This window comes from Anomaloglossus baeobatrachus, unplaced genomic scaffold (genome assembly GCF_048569485.1).
Source record: "Anomaloglossus baeobatrachus isolate aAnoBae1 unplaced genomic scaffold, aAnoBae1.hap1 Scaffold_2529, whole genome shotgun sequence".
In the NCBI taxonomy this organism is placed as follows: Eukaryota; Metazoa; Chordata; class Amphibia; order Anura; family Aromobatidae; genus Anomaloglossus; species Anomaloglossus baeobatrachus.
Genome location: NW_027442106.1, coordinates 187,494 through 205,534, shown reverse-complemented (window position 1 = coordinate 205,534; position 18,041 = coordinate 187,494). Strand labels below are relative to the sequence as shown.

Here is an 18,041-nt window from a genome sequence, read left to right as displayed (position 1 = left end):
TCTAGTGTGCGGCTCTGCAGGTGGAGGTAGGTGCAGGGTATTATATATCTAGTGTGCGGCTCTGCAGGTGGAGGTAGGTGCAGGTTATTATATATCTAGTGTGCGGCTCTGCAGGAGGAGGCAGGTGCAGGGTATTATATATCTAGTGTGCGGCTCTGCAGGTGGAGGTAGGTGCAGGGTATTATATATCTAGTGTGCGGCTCTGCAGGAGGAGGTAGGTGCAGGGTATTATATATCTAGTGTGCGGCTCTGCAGGTGGAGGTAGGTGCAGGGTATTATATATCTAGTGTGCGGCTCTGCAGGAGGAGGTAGGTGCAGGGTATTATATATCTAGTGTGCGGCTCTGCAGGTGGAGGTAGGTGCAGGGTATTATATATCTAGTGTGCGGCTCTGCAGGTGGAGGTAGGTGCAGGGTATTATATATCTAGTGTGCGGCTCTGCAGGTGGAGGTAGGTGCAGGGTATTATATATCTAGTGTGCGGCTATGCAGGTGGAGGTAGGTGCAGGGTATTATATATCTAGTGTGCGGCTCTGCAGGTGGAGGTAGGTGCAGGTTATTATATATCTAGTGTGCGGCTCTGCAGGAGGAGGTAGGTGCAGGGTATTATATATCTAGTGTGCGGCTCTGCAGGTGGAGGTAGGTGCAGGGTATTATATATCTAGTGTGCGGCTCTGCAGGTGGAGGTAGGTGCAGGGTATTATATATCTAGTGTGCGGCTCTGCAGGTGGAGGTAGGTGCAGGGTATTATATATCTAGTGTGCGGCTCTGCAGGTGGAGGTAGGTGCAGGGTATTATATATCTAGTGTGCGGCTCTGCAGGTGGAGGTAGGTGCAGGGTATTATATATCTAGTGTGCGGCTCTGCAGGAGGAGGTAGGTGCAGGGTATTATATATCTAGTGTGCGGCTCTGCAGGTGGAGGTAGGTGCAGGGTATTATATATCTAGTGTGCGGCTCTGCAGGTGGAGGTAGGTGCAGGGTATTATATATCTAGTGTGCGGCTCTGCAGGTGGAGGTAGGTGCAGGGTATTATATATCTAGTGTGCGGCTCTGCAGGTGGAGGTAGGTGCAGGGTATTATATATCTAGTGTGCGGCTCTGCAGGAGGAGGTAGGTGCAGGGTATTATATATCTAGTGTGCGGCTCTGCAGGTGGAGGTAGGTGCAGGGTATTATATATCTAGTGTGCGGCTCTGCAGGTGGAGGTAGGTGCAGGGTATTATATATCTAGTGTGCGGCTCTGCAGGTGGAGGTAGGTGCAGGGTATTATATATCTAGTGTGCGGCTCTGCAGGTGGAGGTAGGTGCAGGGTATTATATATCTAGTGTGCGGCTCTGCAGGTGGAGGTAGGTGCAGGGTATTATATATCTAGTGTGCGGCTCTGCAGGTGGAGGTAGGTGCAGGGTATTATATATCTAGTGTGCGGCTCTGCAGGTGGAGGTAGGTGCAGGGTATTATATATCTAGTGTGCGGCTCTGCAGGTGGAGGTAGGTGCAGGGTATTATATATCTAGTGTGCGGCTCTGCAGGTGGAGGTAGGTGCAGGGTATTATATATCTAGTGTGCGGCTCTGCAGGTGGAGGTAGGTGCAGGGTATTATATATCTAGTGTGCGGCTCTGCAGGTGGAGGTAGGTGCAGGTTATTATATATCTAGTGTGCGGCTCTGCAGGTGGAGGTAGGTGCAGGGCATTATATATCTAGTGTGCGGCTCTGCAGGTGGAGGTAGGTGCAGGGTATTATATATCTAGTGTGCGGCTCTGCAGGTGGAGGTAGGTGCAGGGTATTATATATCTAGTGTGCGGCTCTGCAGGTGGAGGTAGGTGCAGGGTATTATATATCTAGTGTGCGGCTCTGCAGGTGGAGGTAGGTGCAGGGTATTATATATCTAGTGTGCGGCTCTGCAGGTGGAGGTAGGTGCAGGATATTATATATCTGTGTGCGGCTCTGCAGGTGGAGGTGTGTGGAGATTCCCCATTACTGGGGCAGGCGGCATTAACCCCTTCAGCTCTGAGACTTTCTTGCTGTTTTTCTCTTGGTGATTTCTAAGCAGGTTTTTGTTCCTTTTCCTCTGATAGATACAGACGCCCCAACTATGAGAGGCCGGAAGTGAGGAAACCCGTCTGCCCTCAGTCCTCGGCCCCTTTCTGCCCTCAGTCCTCGGCCCCTTTCTGCCCTCAGTACTCGGCCCCTTTCTGCCCTCAGTCCTCGGCCCCTTTCTGCCCTCAGTCCTCGGCCCCTTTCTGCCCTCAGTCCTCGGCCCCTTTCTGCCCTCAGTCCTCGGCCCCTTTCTGCCCTCGGTCCTCGGCCCCTTTCTGCCCTCAGTCCTCGGCCCCTTTCTGCCCTCGGTCCTCGGCCCCTTTCTGCCCTCGGTCCTCGGCCCCTTTCTGCCCTCGGTCCTCGGCCCCTTTCTGCCCTCGGTCCTCGGCCCCTTTCTGCCCTCGGTCCTCGGCCCCTTTCTGCCCTCGGTCCTCGGCCCCTTTCTGCCCTCGGTCCTCGGCCCCTTTCTGCCCTCGGTCCTCGGCCCCTTTCTGCCCTCGGTCCTCGGCCCCTTTCTGCCCTCGGTCCTCGGCCCCTTTCTGCCCTCGGTCCTCGGCCCCTTTCTGCCCTCGGTCCTCGGCCCCTTTCTGCCCTCGGTCCTCGGCCCCTTTCTGCCCTCGGTCCTCGGCCCCTTTCTGCCCTCGGTCCTCGGCCCCTTTCTGCCCTCGGTCCTCGGCCCCTTTCTGCCCTCGGTCCTCGGCCCCTTTCTGCCCTCGGTCCTCGGCCCCTTTCTGCCCTCGGTCCTCGGCCCCTTTCTGCCCTCAGTCCCTCTCGTTCCTCGGCCCCTTTCTGCTCTCGGTCCTCGGCCCCTTTCTGTCCCCGGTCCTCGGCCCCTTTCTGCCCTCAGCCCCTTCCCGCCCTCGGTCCTTGGCCCCTTTCTGCCCTCGGTCCTCGGCCCCTTTCTGCCCCCCACAGTATAATGTTCCCCCAGAATGTTCTCCTCATATGTTTCCCCTTATTATCTCCAGTAATTGTATTATTACAGCGGATTCTTTATGATGTTACATCGTCATCTTCTCCCCATTCAGGTCCCTACAATATCGGATCCTCTCAGTGGAGATCTTCTATATAAGAGAATTCTCCTGATTGCCCCGTGAAGGATGGATATGGACAGGGACAAGATGGCGGAGAGGATATTACACCTCACCCTAGAGATCCTCTTCCGGCTTACTGGAGAGGTGAGAGATTCTGATGACGTCACATTACATCATTCTTATCTATGGGAATAACAGATGGACAGAACTGGAGAGGTGAGGACTCTGGAAATGTCTGGAGTGAGATTTATTACTGTGTCTCTCCATAACCAGGATTACACAGTAGTGAAGAAGACCTCTAGTGAGCGCTGTCAGGCCCCTGTGTCTGAGGGATGGGGAAGACCCCTGAGCGCAATCACGGGGCCTCCACCTCACCCCCCGATACATGAGGACATCAATGACCAGAAGATCCTAGAACTCACCTACAAGATGATTGAGCTGCTGACTGGAGAGGTGACACTGCTGGGAATGCTGGGACATTATACAGTAACGCTATGAGGGATCGGGGGTGACGGTATCATTGTATGTGTCAGGTTCCTATAAGGTGTCAGGACGTCACCGTCTATTTCTCCATGGAGGAGTGGGAGTATTTAGAAGGACACAAAGATCTGTACAAGGATGTCATGATGGAGGTTCCCCAGCCCCTCACATCACCAGGTAATAGACAGGACTAAATACACACGGCCTATAATTATCTGTATGTAAGGAATGAATTCAGTCCCTGTATGTGTCTCCTCCAGTTCTATCCAGTAAGAGGACAACACCAGAGAGATGTCCCCGTCCTCTTCTCCCACAGGACTGTAAACAAGAAGACCCCGATGTTCCTCAGGATCATCAGGTAGATGGAGAGAAGGTGCCATGAAATCTCCCTATGATGTGTAGACGCTGTGAAGGTCTTGTGCTCAGTCTTGTTTTATCCTCCAGTATTATATGGTTTATACTTGTGTAATGAGAGCCAGGGTTGGTCTGGCCCACCAGGGTAGCGGGGAATCGCTGTACAGGGCCGCGGGGCCGCCTGTGTCTCAGAGCCGGCGTTTATTGGTGGGCAGACTCAGCAGCTCATCCAGGGCCCCCACGCTCTAAGGGGCCCTCAGCCTTTCAATCATTAACTTCAGTGATCGTACACATTCCGTACGATCACTAACGTTTCTGCAGTTGCATGACTTTTAGTGACATCACATGTGTCATGTGACTCACCAAAGGTCCTAGCGGTGCACTGCGGGAGTCCCCAGGCCTGCACCGATGATGTGTGCAGGCCTGGAGACTGCGCCGGTATTCAAATGTATGCGCGTCTTTCAGGCGCGCGTACATTTGTACAGTGCGGCAAGTGACAGGAGGCAGAGCAGCGCTGCAGAGCCCGCACCGCAACGGGACATCATCACCAGAGGAGGAGGATGCGACAGGACTGAGGCAGAGGAGCGCGCCTCAGTCCTGCACCGACATCATCATCACCGGGCCGCAGCTGCAGGGATGAAGAGGAGGACGTGCAGGCACAGGTAAGCGCTCCAGAGGAGCCGAAGATGTACAATAATTTTACATGAGGGGCTGCGGGTGGGGGAGGGACAGTGTTATTTTACAAGGGGCATAAAGAAGCGGTTGGGGACTTTATGGATCATATTATGGGTCAGTGGGGGACATAATAGGGCAGTGGGGGACATTATAGGGCAGTGAGGGATATTATAGGGCATTGGGTATATTATAGGGTAGTGGGGGACATTATAGGGCAGTGAGGGACATTATAGGGTAATGGAGGACATTATAGGGCAGTGGGGGACATTATAGGGCAGTGGGGGACATTATAGGGCAGTGGGATACAGTATAAGGCAGTGTGGAACATTATAGGGCAGTGAGGGACATTATAGGGTAATGGAGGACATTATGAAGCAAATTGGCACATTATAGGTCAGTGGGGGATGTTATGAAAGAAATTGGGACATTATAGGGCAATGGGGGACATTATAGGGCAGTGGGATACAGTATAAGGCAGTGTGGAACATTATAGGGCAGTGAGGGACATTATAGGGTAATGGAGGACATTATGAAGCAAATTGGCACATTATAGGTCAGTGGGGGATGTTATGAAAGAAATTGGGACATTATAGGGCAGTGGGGGACATTATAGGGCAGTGGGGGACATTATAGGGCAGTGGGGGACATTATAGGGCAGTGGGGGACATTATAAGGCAGTTTGGAACATTATAGGGCAGTGAGGGATATTATAGGGTAATGGAGGACGTTATGAAGCAAATTGGGACATTATAGGGCAATGGGGGTCATTATGAGGCATCAAGGATTGAGGAAGGCAGCATAGTATAATGAGGAGTGGGGGGGGATTTATACAGCAATTTAGTTTGGGGGAGATATTATAGAAAGAGCTAATTTTTGGGGGACATTTTGGAAAGGGGCTCTTTGTGGGGCTATTTTGGAGAGGAGCAGTGTGTGGGGGATATCTTGTGCAGGAAGCAATTAACAACCCCTTCTGATTCCACTTGTTTCCCCAGACATTAAATAAAAGGGGCCAGAATGAGAAGCATACATTATTAGTTTATGGTGGCACGTGGGGCATAATTACTGTAGGGGCAAATAAGGGGACATTATTACTGGTGACATATAGGTTAATTTTGAGGATACTGTCTTCCGTGGGGGAACAAGAGTCTGACGTGGTGTAGAAATTAGGGAAATAGTGAGGAATGTGCTCTGGGAGTGATCAGCTATAGGTGACTGTTATTTTCTGCAGAGTCGCGTCATGGCAGGAAGAAGTGATGGCGGTCCGCTCCGGATGAAGAGAAAATGTGAAGATGAATAAAGTCAGCTAGAGACGTCAGTGGTAAGTCAGTGTGTTACATGAACACACACACACACACACACACACACACACACACACACACACACACACACACACACTGTACTTAACACTATTTACAGAGCTCCTGTGTATAATGTCACTGGTGAGCACTGTATTACCTATACACTATATACAGAATTCCTGTGCATTATGGCACTGATGATAATATTAGTGTTATTAGTGTTGTAGTTTTTATTCCTGATCATTATTGTAGTATTATATGTCCTTGTGTGGTAGTAATATGTTCTGTGGTCATGTTGTACTGATATTTGTCTCATGTGCGGTATTATTTGGTCAGTATGTGGTGTGGTTAAAGTGTTGTGGTATTTCTCCCTTGTATGTGGTAATATTCGCTTACTATGTAGTCTAATTATGGTGTAGTAGTATTACTCTCTGGTATGTGGTTGCTTTTGATCACTATGTGTTGGTAGTATGTTATCTGGTCATAGTGTCGCGGTATTTCTCCCTTGTATGTGGTATTAGTCAGTCACTTTGCGGTCTGGTCACAGTGTGGAGGTATTTCTCCCTTGTATGTGGCTGTATTTGGTCACTGTTTGGTGGTAATATACGGTCTGGTCACAGTGTGGCGGTATTTTTCCCTTGTATGTGGAATTATTGGTTGTGTTGTGTATGGAGGTCACTTTTTCTCTCTATAAGGGGGAGATTATTTCCAATAGAAATTAAATACTTAAACATTTAACCCCTCCCTGTCCTGTGACTATTACACTGCAGCACATATGCAGAGGTACTCCAGTGAAAACAAGTAATCACCTTTACTAAGGCTACATGCACACACTGAGTATTCAGTGCTTTTTTTACCCCAGTTTTTTAAGCCAAAACCAGGAGCGGTAAAATCAGAGGAAAAGTGTAATAGAAATACGGGCACCTCTTCTGTATTTATTACCCACTGCTGGTTTTGGCTACAAATACTGATGTAAGATACTGACCAAACACTGAACGTGGCCTAAGGATAAGTGATAACTTATTCATCAGTGGGGTCTGATTGCTGGGACCTGCTCCGATCGTGCAACTTTTATCCCCCATTACACTGGAGCTCGTGTCCGACTCGACCCCTGATCCGTTCATTCCCTCAGTGGCTGCGAGCGCTGGGCTTGTTATTATCTGGCTGCTCCACAGAGGATGAATGGAGCTGCGGTCACACACCCCACCTGCCGCTGCAAAAAGTTCCCCAATCTTCCGATCGGTGCGATTTCCACTGGTCTGGTTCCACCGATCAATAAGTTATCACCAACCGAACCTGTAGATTAGTGATAACTTATTTTCACCAAAGACCCCATTACTGCAAACTACTGTAATTGTACATCCCAGTTATGGTGCACAATATAGATGTACAGGAGCCGCCTGTGTATGTGCCGCCCCCACGCCTGTAGCAGCATGGCTGCTCGGATCTGGACCCGCTACGTGGCTCAAGGGATCCTCTGGACCCGGGGGTCACGTGGACATGCCAAATAAAAGGGGGACGTAGTTGTACGGGCTTGGCCGTACTCGGTTCGTGACGCTACCCACGGTGTGTGGTGAGGTGGGACACCACCGCTGCTGTTGTGGGGCACATGGAGGAGATGTAGTGACAGCGGGATGTTAACCCCTCCGTGGGTAGGGATGGTTGCCCCGGGGCCCAGTGTCTCTGTGCAGGGTATGGCGATGACAGGGGGCTGCGCACCCGGACGTAGCAGAGGACAGTTTGTTACTCAGTCACTGAACCACACGAGTCTTTTGGTAAACCAAGGGTGCTGATGGCCGGCCGCCGTGGCCGGTTGTACTCTGGTCCCCCACCCGGGCTGGTGGTCGCCGTCTTTACCATCTGCACTGTGTTTCTGTAGATTTGGACTTCCCGGTCTGGAACACGGGAGTTCGCTCCCGGTTGGCTGTGTACCTGAGGAGCCGTGTCCGCTGACGCTGACCCGTGGGATTCTATGGCCCTGGCGGTGGCCCTTTCCCTTTCTGTGGGTGGTTGTCTGCTTTTGGGACTTTGGTTGGGACAGGACCTGTAATCCTGCCCTCAATTGGTTCATTATTTATGCCATCAGTTCTGGTCCTGGCTTCAGGGTACCCCCTCTGTGCACGGTTTCGGGGTCGGGTCTCTCTGGTGTCTACACCGGCGGGCTCCAACCCTTCTCCGGTCCACCTCGGATCTCCGGCTGCCATCTTCACGTCTCCTGCAGACGGAGACCGTCTGCCACCTAGCCAAAGTACCAGGGCTCCAACCCTGGCACCTGTCAACTTAAACTGCTCACTTGACTCCTCACTGACTGACACCTTCTGTGTCCCGGCTTAAAACTAACTGTTTTTCCCCGCCCCGAGCTGTCTAGACCCCTAGGTGGGCGTGCCCTAACCGCCTGGTCCCGCCCACTGGTGTGTCTGTCTGGCCCTAAGGGGGGGTGACTAGGAGTTTAATTGACTTCGTTGTAACCCTGTGAGGGATGGTGTTATGTGGGGGCCTAATCTGACTCCTGGTTTTGCCAGGGCATCACATGTATACAGTCAGCGCTCCACTATAACAGGGATAACACTAATGGGTGTTTATATTTAGCTGTAGGGTGAGCCCCTAGAGTCAATTCCCCTGTTGGGCCCCAGACACCGCAATCCGACCCTGATGAGAGCGGTGGAGATAGCAGGATTAGGAGAGATAAGAGCTTTGATGGTTCCTTTTAGTCCTCGTTCACACTACTGTATTTTCAGTGCTGTCCATAAAATAACACAACGTCTCGCCCTCAGACCATTGTTATTGGATGTGGCAGTGCAGATGGGGATTTTTCTTTCTCACTGACAGAATCTGCCTGTGAGAATAATCCCAGCATCCTCTAGTGTCTTCTGTAAATCGGAGGAGACTCGTCCATTCAGGTCTTTGTCTGCACAATCCATCAGATTCCCACCAGCTCCACCATACAGCAGACATTGTATTACGGGTACATTGCAGTTCTGTAATGGAGGAAGCTGTAAATGGTCTTGTAAATTATTAATAGCGGCTGTAAATACCGGATTGTATATGGATGACAAATAAGAAAAGACTTATCCTAGTTTTCTGGATGAAGCTGTGATGATTCTTTATCCGGCCGTGTGATCCCGGCATTAGAGGCCGTTACATCCCGGGAAGAGAGGATTTATCTACAAAGTGTAAAATCTTTCCCTTCCCTGAATATTTCTGCCTCCGGTCACATCCCGTCTGCCGGTATAACGGACTCCGCACCACAAAACCTACGTCCAACTCATCAATTGTTGTGTTTTGTTTTTTTTTTGTTTTTTTTTCTATGCTGCTTTTTTTGTCTTCTCGTATCATTTTATGTTTTGTTTTTTTTCCAAATTCTTCAGAATGTTGCAAGTGGATCATGAATTTTGCGCACAATAGAAACGCTTTGTATTTTTTTCCTATGACCTTTGTTTGTGACTTTTTAGTCCAAAAAGTCTTGTCTTCCTAAATGGCGGCAAGTTTGCACCAAAATATTTCTGGCAAAATGTCATCATTTTTTAGGTTGAAGGTAAACATACCTTTCCTTGAAAAACTATTCACACCCGGTGAACTTTTCCATGTTTTTTTTACATTACAGCCACAAACAAGTGGATTTTATTGGGGTTTTATGTGATAACAACACAAAGTAGCAAACATTTGTTAAGTATAAAGGAAATTATACACCGATTTTTAAACATTTTAAGAAATATAACTCTGAAAATTGTGATGTGCATTAGTATTCAGCCCCCTGAGGGAATACTTTGCAGGACAAACCTTTCACTGCAAGTACTGCTGCCAGTCTCTTGGGGGATGTGCAAAGCTGGTAAACACATCTACAGGTCACATTTTTGCCCCTGCTACTTTATAAAACAGCTCTATCTCAGGTAAATTGGATGAAGGCGTCAGTGAAGAAATTTTCAATTCTTATTCTTTTGCTTTTAAAAATATCCATTATTCTATAAAGACCAAATTTGTAAAGTTTATGACTTATAGTTGTCCTGTGGACAGATTCTCCCCCTGAGCTCTGGATCTCTCCTGCTTTTCCTCTGACCAGGGCTGTGGAGTCGGTAAGCCAAACCTTCGACTCCGACTCCGACTCCTCAAATTCTCTTGCACCAACTCCGACTCCAACTCCGACTCCGACTCCGGCTCCGACTCCGACTCCTACATATATTGCTTATAGTTAGGTGAAAAATTTATTGTAGTACATGAATATGTGTATGTGAACATCAGACATTTAATAATTTTTATGATACAATAATCAAGATATTTGGATAGAACATAAAATATATTTATTGGAATACAACTTTAGAACACAAAAAAACTGTAATAAATTGTAAATATGTAATACACTATGTAATATACAGTAGATTACATATATATCTTGTGTGTGTATATACACTGTGTGTGTGTATATATATATATATATATATATATATATATATATATATATATATATATATATATATATATATATATATATATATATATATATATATATATTACATATTTACAATTTATTAGTTTTTTGTGTTCTAAAGTTGTATTCCAATAAATATTTTATGTTCTATCCAAATATCTTGATTATTGTATCATAAAAACAATTAAATGTCTGATGTTCACATTGTACTACAATAAATTTTTCACTTAAATATACGCATTATACTAAATGTTATTATTTAGTAAAATATTCAGCACATTCTGCATTGCACTCCTGTCCCCAATTTATTATATATTTTAGGAGTCGGAGTCGGTGCATTTTATACCGACTCCGACTCCGACTCCGACTCCACCAAAATGAGCTCCGACTCCGACTCCACGACTCCGACTCCGACTCCACAGCCCTGCCTCTGACTATAGGCCTCTTGGCTGCTTCTCTATAATTAGTGCTCAGGACCAGACCAGGACTTGTCTTCTCCTTCATGTCATACATGATAGCGTTATTTCAGCGGCCAGTGATCGGATATAAAGTCTCCAGTAATTATGTTACTATACAGGATTCTTTATGATGTTACATCGTCATCTTCTCCCCATTCAGGTCCCTACAATATCGGATCCTCTCAGTGGAGATCTTCTATATAAGAGAATTCTCCTGATTGACCTATCAAGGATGGATATGGATAGGGACAAGATGGCGGAGAGGATATTACACCTCACCCTAGAGATCCTCTTCCGGCTTACTGGAGAGGTGAGAGATTCTGATGACGTCACATTACATCATTCTTATCTATGGGAATAACAGATGGACAGAACTGGAGAGGTGAGGACTCTGGAAATGTCTGGAGTGAGATTTATTACTGTGTCTCTCCATAACCAGGATTACACAGTAGTGAAGAAGACCTCTAGTGAGCGCTGTCAGGCCCCTGTGTCTGAGGGATGGGGAAGACCCCTGAGCCCAATCACGGGGCCTCCACCTCACCCCCCGATACATGAGGACATCAATGACCAGAAGATCCTAGAACTCACCTACAAGATGATTGAGCTGCTGACTGGAGAGGTGACACTGTTGGGAATGCTGGGACATTATACAGTAACGCTATGAAGGGATCGGGGGTGACGGTATCATTGTATGTGTCAGGTTCCTATAAGGTGTCAGGACGTCACCGTCTATTTCTCCATGGAGGAGTGGGAGTATTTAGTAGGACACAAAGATCTGTACACGGACGTCATGATGGAGGTTTCCCAGCCCCTCACATCACCAGGTAATAGACAGGACTAAATACACACGGCCTATAATTATCTGTATGTAAGGAATGAATTCAGTCCCTGTATGTGTCTCCTCCAGGTCTATCCAGTAAGAGGACAACACCAGAGAGATGTCCCCGTCCTCTTCTCCCACAGGACTGTAAACAAGAAGACCCCGATGTTCCTCAGGATGTGTTTCCTCCAGCTCTATCCTGTAAGAGATATCTACTCATGTACTTTTTGCACTAATTTTGTGGTTACATTTTTAGACTTTCTGCTGTGGGTTTTTTCAGCTGTATTTTCTTTGCTTCTGCTTCTTCTGCTGTTTTCTAGTGCCTTCTCTATGTTGTTATGAAGGCAACTCAAAGACCTGCAGAGGGTTCATGAATACCCTGTTTCCCTGAAAATAAGACCTAGTTACAGTCAGGGCCAGCGTCAAGAGGAGTCAAACTGCGCTATTTCTTAGAACCCCCAGTCTCTTAGGGACCCCATCAGTTGTAATCTAAGGTTGATTGCTTAAGGACCTTTGATGCTGTTGCGGGCGGGGAATTGACCTTCAGCAGGAGGGGGGGCACTCGAGACGCTCGGATCTGGGCGGTTGATGTGGCTCTAGTGGCAGCCGGACCCGGGCGCAGCCGTCCGTCACCCGCAAGTGAAAAGGGGGTAGTTATTATACAGGGGAGGTTTGTCAGTGACGCCACCCATGGGTTGCGGTGATTGTTGGTGACACCGCACCTACCTTGGTATGGGGGTGTTCGGGGCTGATGGAGCGGGGCAGCAGGATGTTATCTCCTCCACGGGTATGGGAGGTGTTGTCCCGGGGCCCAGGTGTTGGTGGGATGGAGTGATGGGGCACAGTCTGCGGGGTTGGACCGGATGATACCAGTGTACTCACTGTTTGAATAAAGTCACACAGAGTCCAGATAGTAAACCAACTGACGATAACCGGTAGCCTCCGGAGGGGTGTGCTTGGGTCCCGCACACCGGTTGACAGAACAGGGGCCCTTCCTTCTGCACTTTTGGTTTGTGTCTTCTGTGTTGACTAGTCCGCATGAAACGGGGAAGACCACTCCCAGGGTGTCTTTTCTGTGGGAGCTGTGGCCCGCGAGAACTGAACTGTGGGATCTTAACAGGAACTTGCAAACGCCCTATCCCCCTCGTTGGGCTTCTGTCTCGCTCTATCTGGGCTGTCGGTGGGACAAGACTTGGAATCTTGTCCCCTGCTGGTTAATTAGAAAGGTGCTTGAAGCTGTCCTCGCTCCAGGGTTCAGGGACCCCGACTGTGCACAGCCTCCGGACCGGATTCCCGCTGTCGGCACCGGCGGGATACATCCCTGCCCCTGTCCACTTAAGGTCTCCCTCGACCGGATCTCCATCGCCTGTGGCCCAGCTCTGCCGTTTGCCACCTAACCTAGTCAGGTTAAGTAGTCCGGGGCTCCAACCCCTGAGCACCACTTCACAATCCTCTCACTTCAACTGTCTAGCACTGTTCTGTGTGTTTCCCTCCCCTGACACCTCAGAACCCCTAGGTGGGCGTCACCATCTGCCTGGCCCCACCCACTGGTGTGTCCCTATTGTCTTGGGGGGGTGACTAGGGTTTGATGGCTGGTGTTGGATACCTGTGTGTGGGGTTTTGTGTTGGAAGGCCAAGGAGGAGGGAGTCCTGCACCTGGAAGATGGATGCAGTCCTCTGTGACAACCTGATTTTGTCAGGGCGTCACAATGACTTCAAAGTCATGTGACATGATGTAACCAAAGGTCTTTTAATTGCAGGAGTCTAAATGAACTGAACAGGACACAGGCTGGCATGCAGGACTGGCATTAGGGGAAAGGGAGAGTAAACTGGGCAATTTCAGAGGGCTCCCATTTTCCTAGTTGCCTTAGTGTTTATATGCCAATTATAGGACTGTTTAAGGACCTTATTGACATCACGTCATGTGACCAAATGTCTCAATTGCAGGAGTTTCAAGCAGAAGAGGAGACAGGCTGGTGTGTGTGTGTGTCAAATGTCAAAATGGGCAGAGCTTGGCCAGAACAAGGGTGTGATGCCACCGGTTTTCTAATTCGTAACAATTGCGGCGTTCCCTATGCCAGAGATCGTACTCCAACCCCTGATGTAATTTTCAGTGTACATCGCTGATCTTGATGTATTAAAGCCCAAATGTCTATCTGCACAGACAGCAAGACCCTGCTACCTGCTTTCGTTACAAAGCCTAAGAATAGGCCATCAATGTTACAGTCCTGGACATCCCCGTTAAATTTTCACCATTTGTCTTTATTTTATTTTCGTCTTGGAAAAAAAATCTCTTTAAAATTGTTTATGTTGTGGATCAATGTCACAGATGTTTGCAGGTTATTCAACTGTCAAGGCGGTGTCAGGATCTGTGGAAACTACACTCTGCCTGCTAACGTCTCTTATGTCTGTGAGCAGCGCAGGGAGACACAGGCATCAAACCACAGATTTAGGCAGGCTAGCAAGAGTTAACCTCTGCTGGGTTGCTAGTTAGTGTATTTGACCAAATGCTGCGGGAAGCTAGTATCATTCTCTCCCCTCCTGTATAAGCTGGCTGGGCTATTCCATTAATGCCAGCTATAGGTTACCTATACTGTTAGCAAGAAATTGGCCATAATAAAGTATTAACTTATGGGACCACTCAGTAGTGTCCCATAAGGAATTGCCTACTCCATAAAGCATAAATGACTGGAGAAAAGAAGGAGATACGGCAAAGAACATGTGTGAAAAATTCCATTTTATTCATAAAAATATCATATATAATAAAATCACAACAATATGTGGTCAAAAGGACAAGGATCGGACAGGAGGTGGGGGAAGGTGGGTTGGGGAGGGGGGGGGGGGCCTGAAGCAACCAGGGTGAAGAATCAAGTGACTGAGTTGCCATCAATTGTAGGGCCAACCTATAGTAAAGAGCTGGTGGTGAATTGGGGCCAAGAGAGAAAATGAAGGATATGTGTCATGTGAACCACATGAGATATGCAACCAATCAGCAAGTGGGTATACATGCATGTAGTAAGCCCATCTGGAAAATGTGAAACCACAGTGGAAATAAGGCAAAGTGACTGCGCGGGGCCACAGGCGAGGTCCAAGTGACTCCTCAATTTGCACATAAAGAAATGTGTATATATATATATATATATATACACATGCACAGCAAGTCTGAGCCAGGTGCACCGCGCAATCAAGGGGCCTGAAGATATGGAAAGGTTTTCTCAATTATAATTGTGGCAAAGGAGCTGAACCAGAGGGGGGGCTACTAAAGTGTACATGCAAAAATAATCACCGGCTGAGGCAGCACACCTGTAATCTCCCATTATGTACACCACAGACATGTAAGAGTTAATACTGGTGCTGCACAGAACCAAGGGAGAATTTAAGGCAATACCAGGCACAGGGTTACTGTGCGATTATTAGTCCCAATCCAATTCACCATGCAGCCAAGGGAAGGCGGAACAATGGAGGGGCAACATAAATAAGTATACCTGGTGGTTGGTTCCGAGGGGCAGGAAACAGCCTCCTGACAGCTGTTTCGCAGCGTTGCTTTTTCGAAGGAGGATTGCTCCCACATCCTCAAGCCTCCCCCCCCCTCCCCAACCCACCTTCCCCCACCTCCTGTCCGATCCTTGTCCTTTTGACCACATATTGTTGTGATTTTATTATATATGATATTTTTATGAATAAAATGGAATTTTTCACACATGTTCTTTGCCGTATCTCCTTCTTTTCTCCAGTCATTTAGGTTACCTATACTGGTCTGGTGAGGTGTTGTGATCCAGACTTACGATTGGTTGTTGTGCATTATTACTGTGAACTGTTGTGGTGTTAACCCTTGTTGTCTTTTTGTTGCTGCCTATTTATTTCTGTGAGTTTGCTATTTGTCTCGTCTGTCTTAATTTGTGTTTCCTGTCTGTTTTAATCTGTGTTTCCATCATACTCCTGCCAATCACACGCCAGGGTGTATGCTATGGACAATTATACGCTTCTGTCGTTGCCTGAATCTTTGGGAGGAATGCTGTGTGACGGTGTCCACACGACCTCCTTGGTCAAACAATATATTGCTGAACGATGTTGCGTCGTTTGTGAGATGGGTACGTGTGACCGCTACAAAACGACCTATGAGCGATCTCGGCAAATCGTAGCAGCGATCTGGGCATGTCACATCGCTAACGAGATCGCTAGCAATATCGTTGTGTGTAAAGCGGCCTTTAGATGTCGAAATTGGACAACAGATTCAGAATACATTTTTTCCTAATTTAATTTCTGATGTTATGGTTTAAAAAAATAAATATACTTTCAAGATAATATTAAAAAAATAATAACATTGTGTTTTTTATTTTTAGCAGATGACTGTATTGGGAATTCAGATGGAAATCTAATATCTTCAGAATTTATAACACATGATGAAGGTATCACACGTGATACATATGACGAGCAAGTACAACAGAATTGTAAGCAAAATAAAAGTTACAGAAGGGATGTGGAACATGAAACGGCTTCCACAGGAGAGAAGCCATTTTCATGTTCAGAGTGTGGGAAATGTTTTATTCAGAAATCAAACTTTCTTAGACATCAGAAAATTCAAACAGGAGAGAAGCCATTTTCATGTTCAGAGTGTGGGAAATGTTTTATTCAGAAAACAGCTCTTGTTAGGCATCAAAGATCTCATACAGGGGAGAAGCCATTTTCATGCATGGAATGTGGGAAATGTTTTATTCAGAAAACTGCTCTTGTTTTGCATCAAAGATCTCATACAGGGGACAAGCCATTTTCATGCTTGGAATGTGGGAAATGTTTTATTCAGAAATCACAACTTGTTTCGCATCAAAGATCTTATACAGGGGACAAGCCATTTTCATGCCTGGAATGTGGGAAATGTTTTACTTGGAAATCAGAACTTGTTAGGCATCAAAGATCTCACACAGGGGAGAGGCCATTTTCATGCTTGGAATGTGGGAAATGTTTTATTCAGAAAACAGCTCTTGTTAGCCATCAAAGATCTCATACAGGGGAGAAGCCATTTTCATGCTTGGAATGTGGGAAATGTTTTATTCGGAAATCACATCTTGTTTTGCATCAAAGATCTCATACAGGGGAGAAGCCATTTTCATGCCTGGAATGTGGGAAATGTTTTATTCGGAAATCACATCTTGTTTTGCATCAAAGATCTCATACAGGGGAGAAGCCATTTTCATGCCTGGAATGTGAGAAATGTTTTACTGGGAAATCAGAACTTGTTAGGCATCAAAGATCTCACACAGGGGAGAGGCCATTTTCATGCTTGGAATGTGGGAAATGTTTTATACAGAAATCAGATCTTGTTAATCATCAAAGATCTCATACAGGGGACAAGCCATTTTCATGTTCAGAATGTGGGAATTGTTTTACTCGGAAATCACATCTTGTTAGTCATCAAAGATATCATACAGAGGAGAAGCCATTTTTATGTTCAGAGTGTGGAAAATGTTATTTTACAAAATCAAATCTCGTTAAACATCTGAAGAAGCTGCACAGGGAAGGAACCTTTTTCATGTTGTGAACATTTGAAATGTTTAATTGGTAAAACAATTCTTGTTGACCATGAGAAAACCCACACAGTAGAGGAGACATTCTTGCATTCAGAATTTGGCAAATGTTTTTATCATTAATCAGGTCCTGTTGTCAGATGAGTCACATGGGAGAAGGATTCATGTTATACCGTGAGTCAAAGGGTTTTATCCTAAAATCAATTGCTCAAGTAAGAATTGGTCAGGGAAAACACCATTTTCTTTTTAAACTTACCGTATTATTATGACCATAAGACGCACCTATGTTTTAGAGGAGGAAGATAGGAAAAAAAATTGAAACAAAATATGTAGTCATGACGCACTGTTGTGAGGGGGAACCTGCTGCTGACATGGTAAGAGGCTGCTTTCACACATCCGGTTTTAGCATAGCCGGCCAATCCGGTTCTAAAACCTATGCAACGGATGCGGCGAAAAAAACGCATACTTTGCATACGTTTTTACATGCGGTCCGTCTGGTTTTTGCCGGTTGCGGCTGGCTGCTGAGCATGCGTAGTGCAAAAAAACGGATGTGATTTTTGCCGCAGGACGCTTTACCGGCGTCCATAGGCATGCATTGGAAATCGCGACGCATCGGCCAGATGCGGCGCGATGCGGTTTTTTTCGCCGGACAAAAAACCGTGCCAGGCAACGTTCCATCCAGCCACCGCATCGGCTAAATATGCCGCATCCGTCAAAAACTGGACGGAACGCAAGGCCATGCGGCACAATACGGCGCTAATGTAAGTCTATGCGAAAAAAACGCAACCGGCGGCAAAAAAAAACGGTTGCGTTTTTTCTGCAAAGCGCCGAATTGTGCCGCACAGGAAAAACCGGATATGTGAAAGCAGCCTTATAGGGGTAATATCCCCCCCTGATTCTGTACTAATGTCCCCCATTTAGGCCCCTTTCAGTAATGT

General features: G+C 47.1%; 1 protein-coding gene across 1 annotated transcript; it reads left to right on the top strand.

Moving 5' to 3' along the window:
* Positions 1–3,154: 3,154 nt before the first annotated feature.
* LOC142262760 (uncharacterized) lies at positions 3,155–17,484 on the top strand. Its single transcript, XM_075332190.1, has 7 exons — positions 3,155–3,211; positions 3,341–3,520; positions 3,601–3,724; positions 9,618–9,703; positions 11,459–11,582; positions 11,666–11,779; positions 15,922–17,484. The coding sequence occupies exons 1-7, from the start codon at positions 3,155–3,157 to the stop codon at positions 17,115–17,117; spliced, it is 1,881 nt and encodes a 626-aa protein (XP_075188305.1). The 3' UTR covers positions 17,118–17,484.
* Positions 17,485–18,041: the final 557 nt, after the last annotated feature.

Excerpts from the sequence above, each read along its gene's own strand:
- LOC142262760 (XM_075332190.1), top strand. The coding sequence starts at position 3,155 with ATGGCGGAGAGGATATTACACCTCACCCTAGAGATCCTCTTCCGGCTT. Across the intron at positions 3,212-3,340 it reads TCTTCCGGCTTACTGGAGAG|GATTACACAGTAGTGAAGAA; the intron begins GTGAGAGATTCT and ends CTCCATAACCAG. Across the intron at positions 11,780-15,921 it reads GTTTCCTCCAGCTCTATCCT|CAGATGACTGTATTGGGAAT; the intron begins GTAAGAGATATC and ends TTTTATTTTTAG.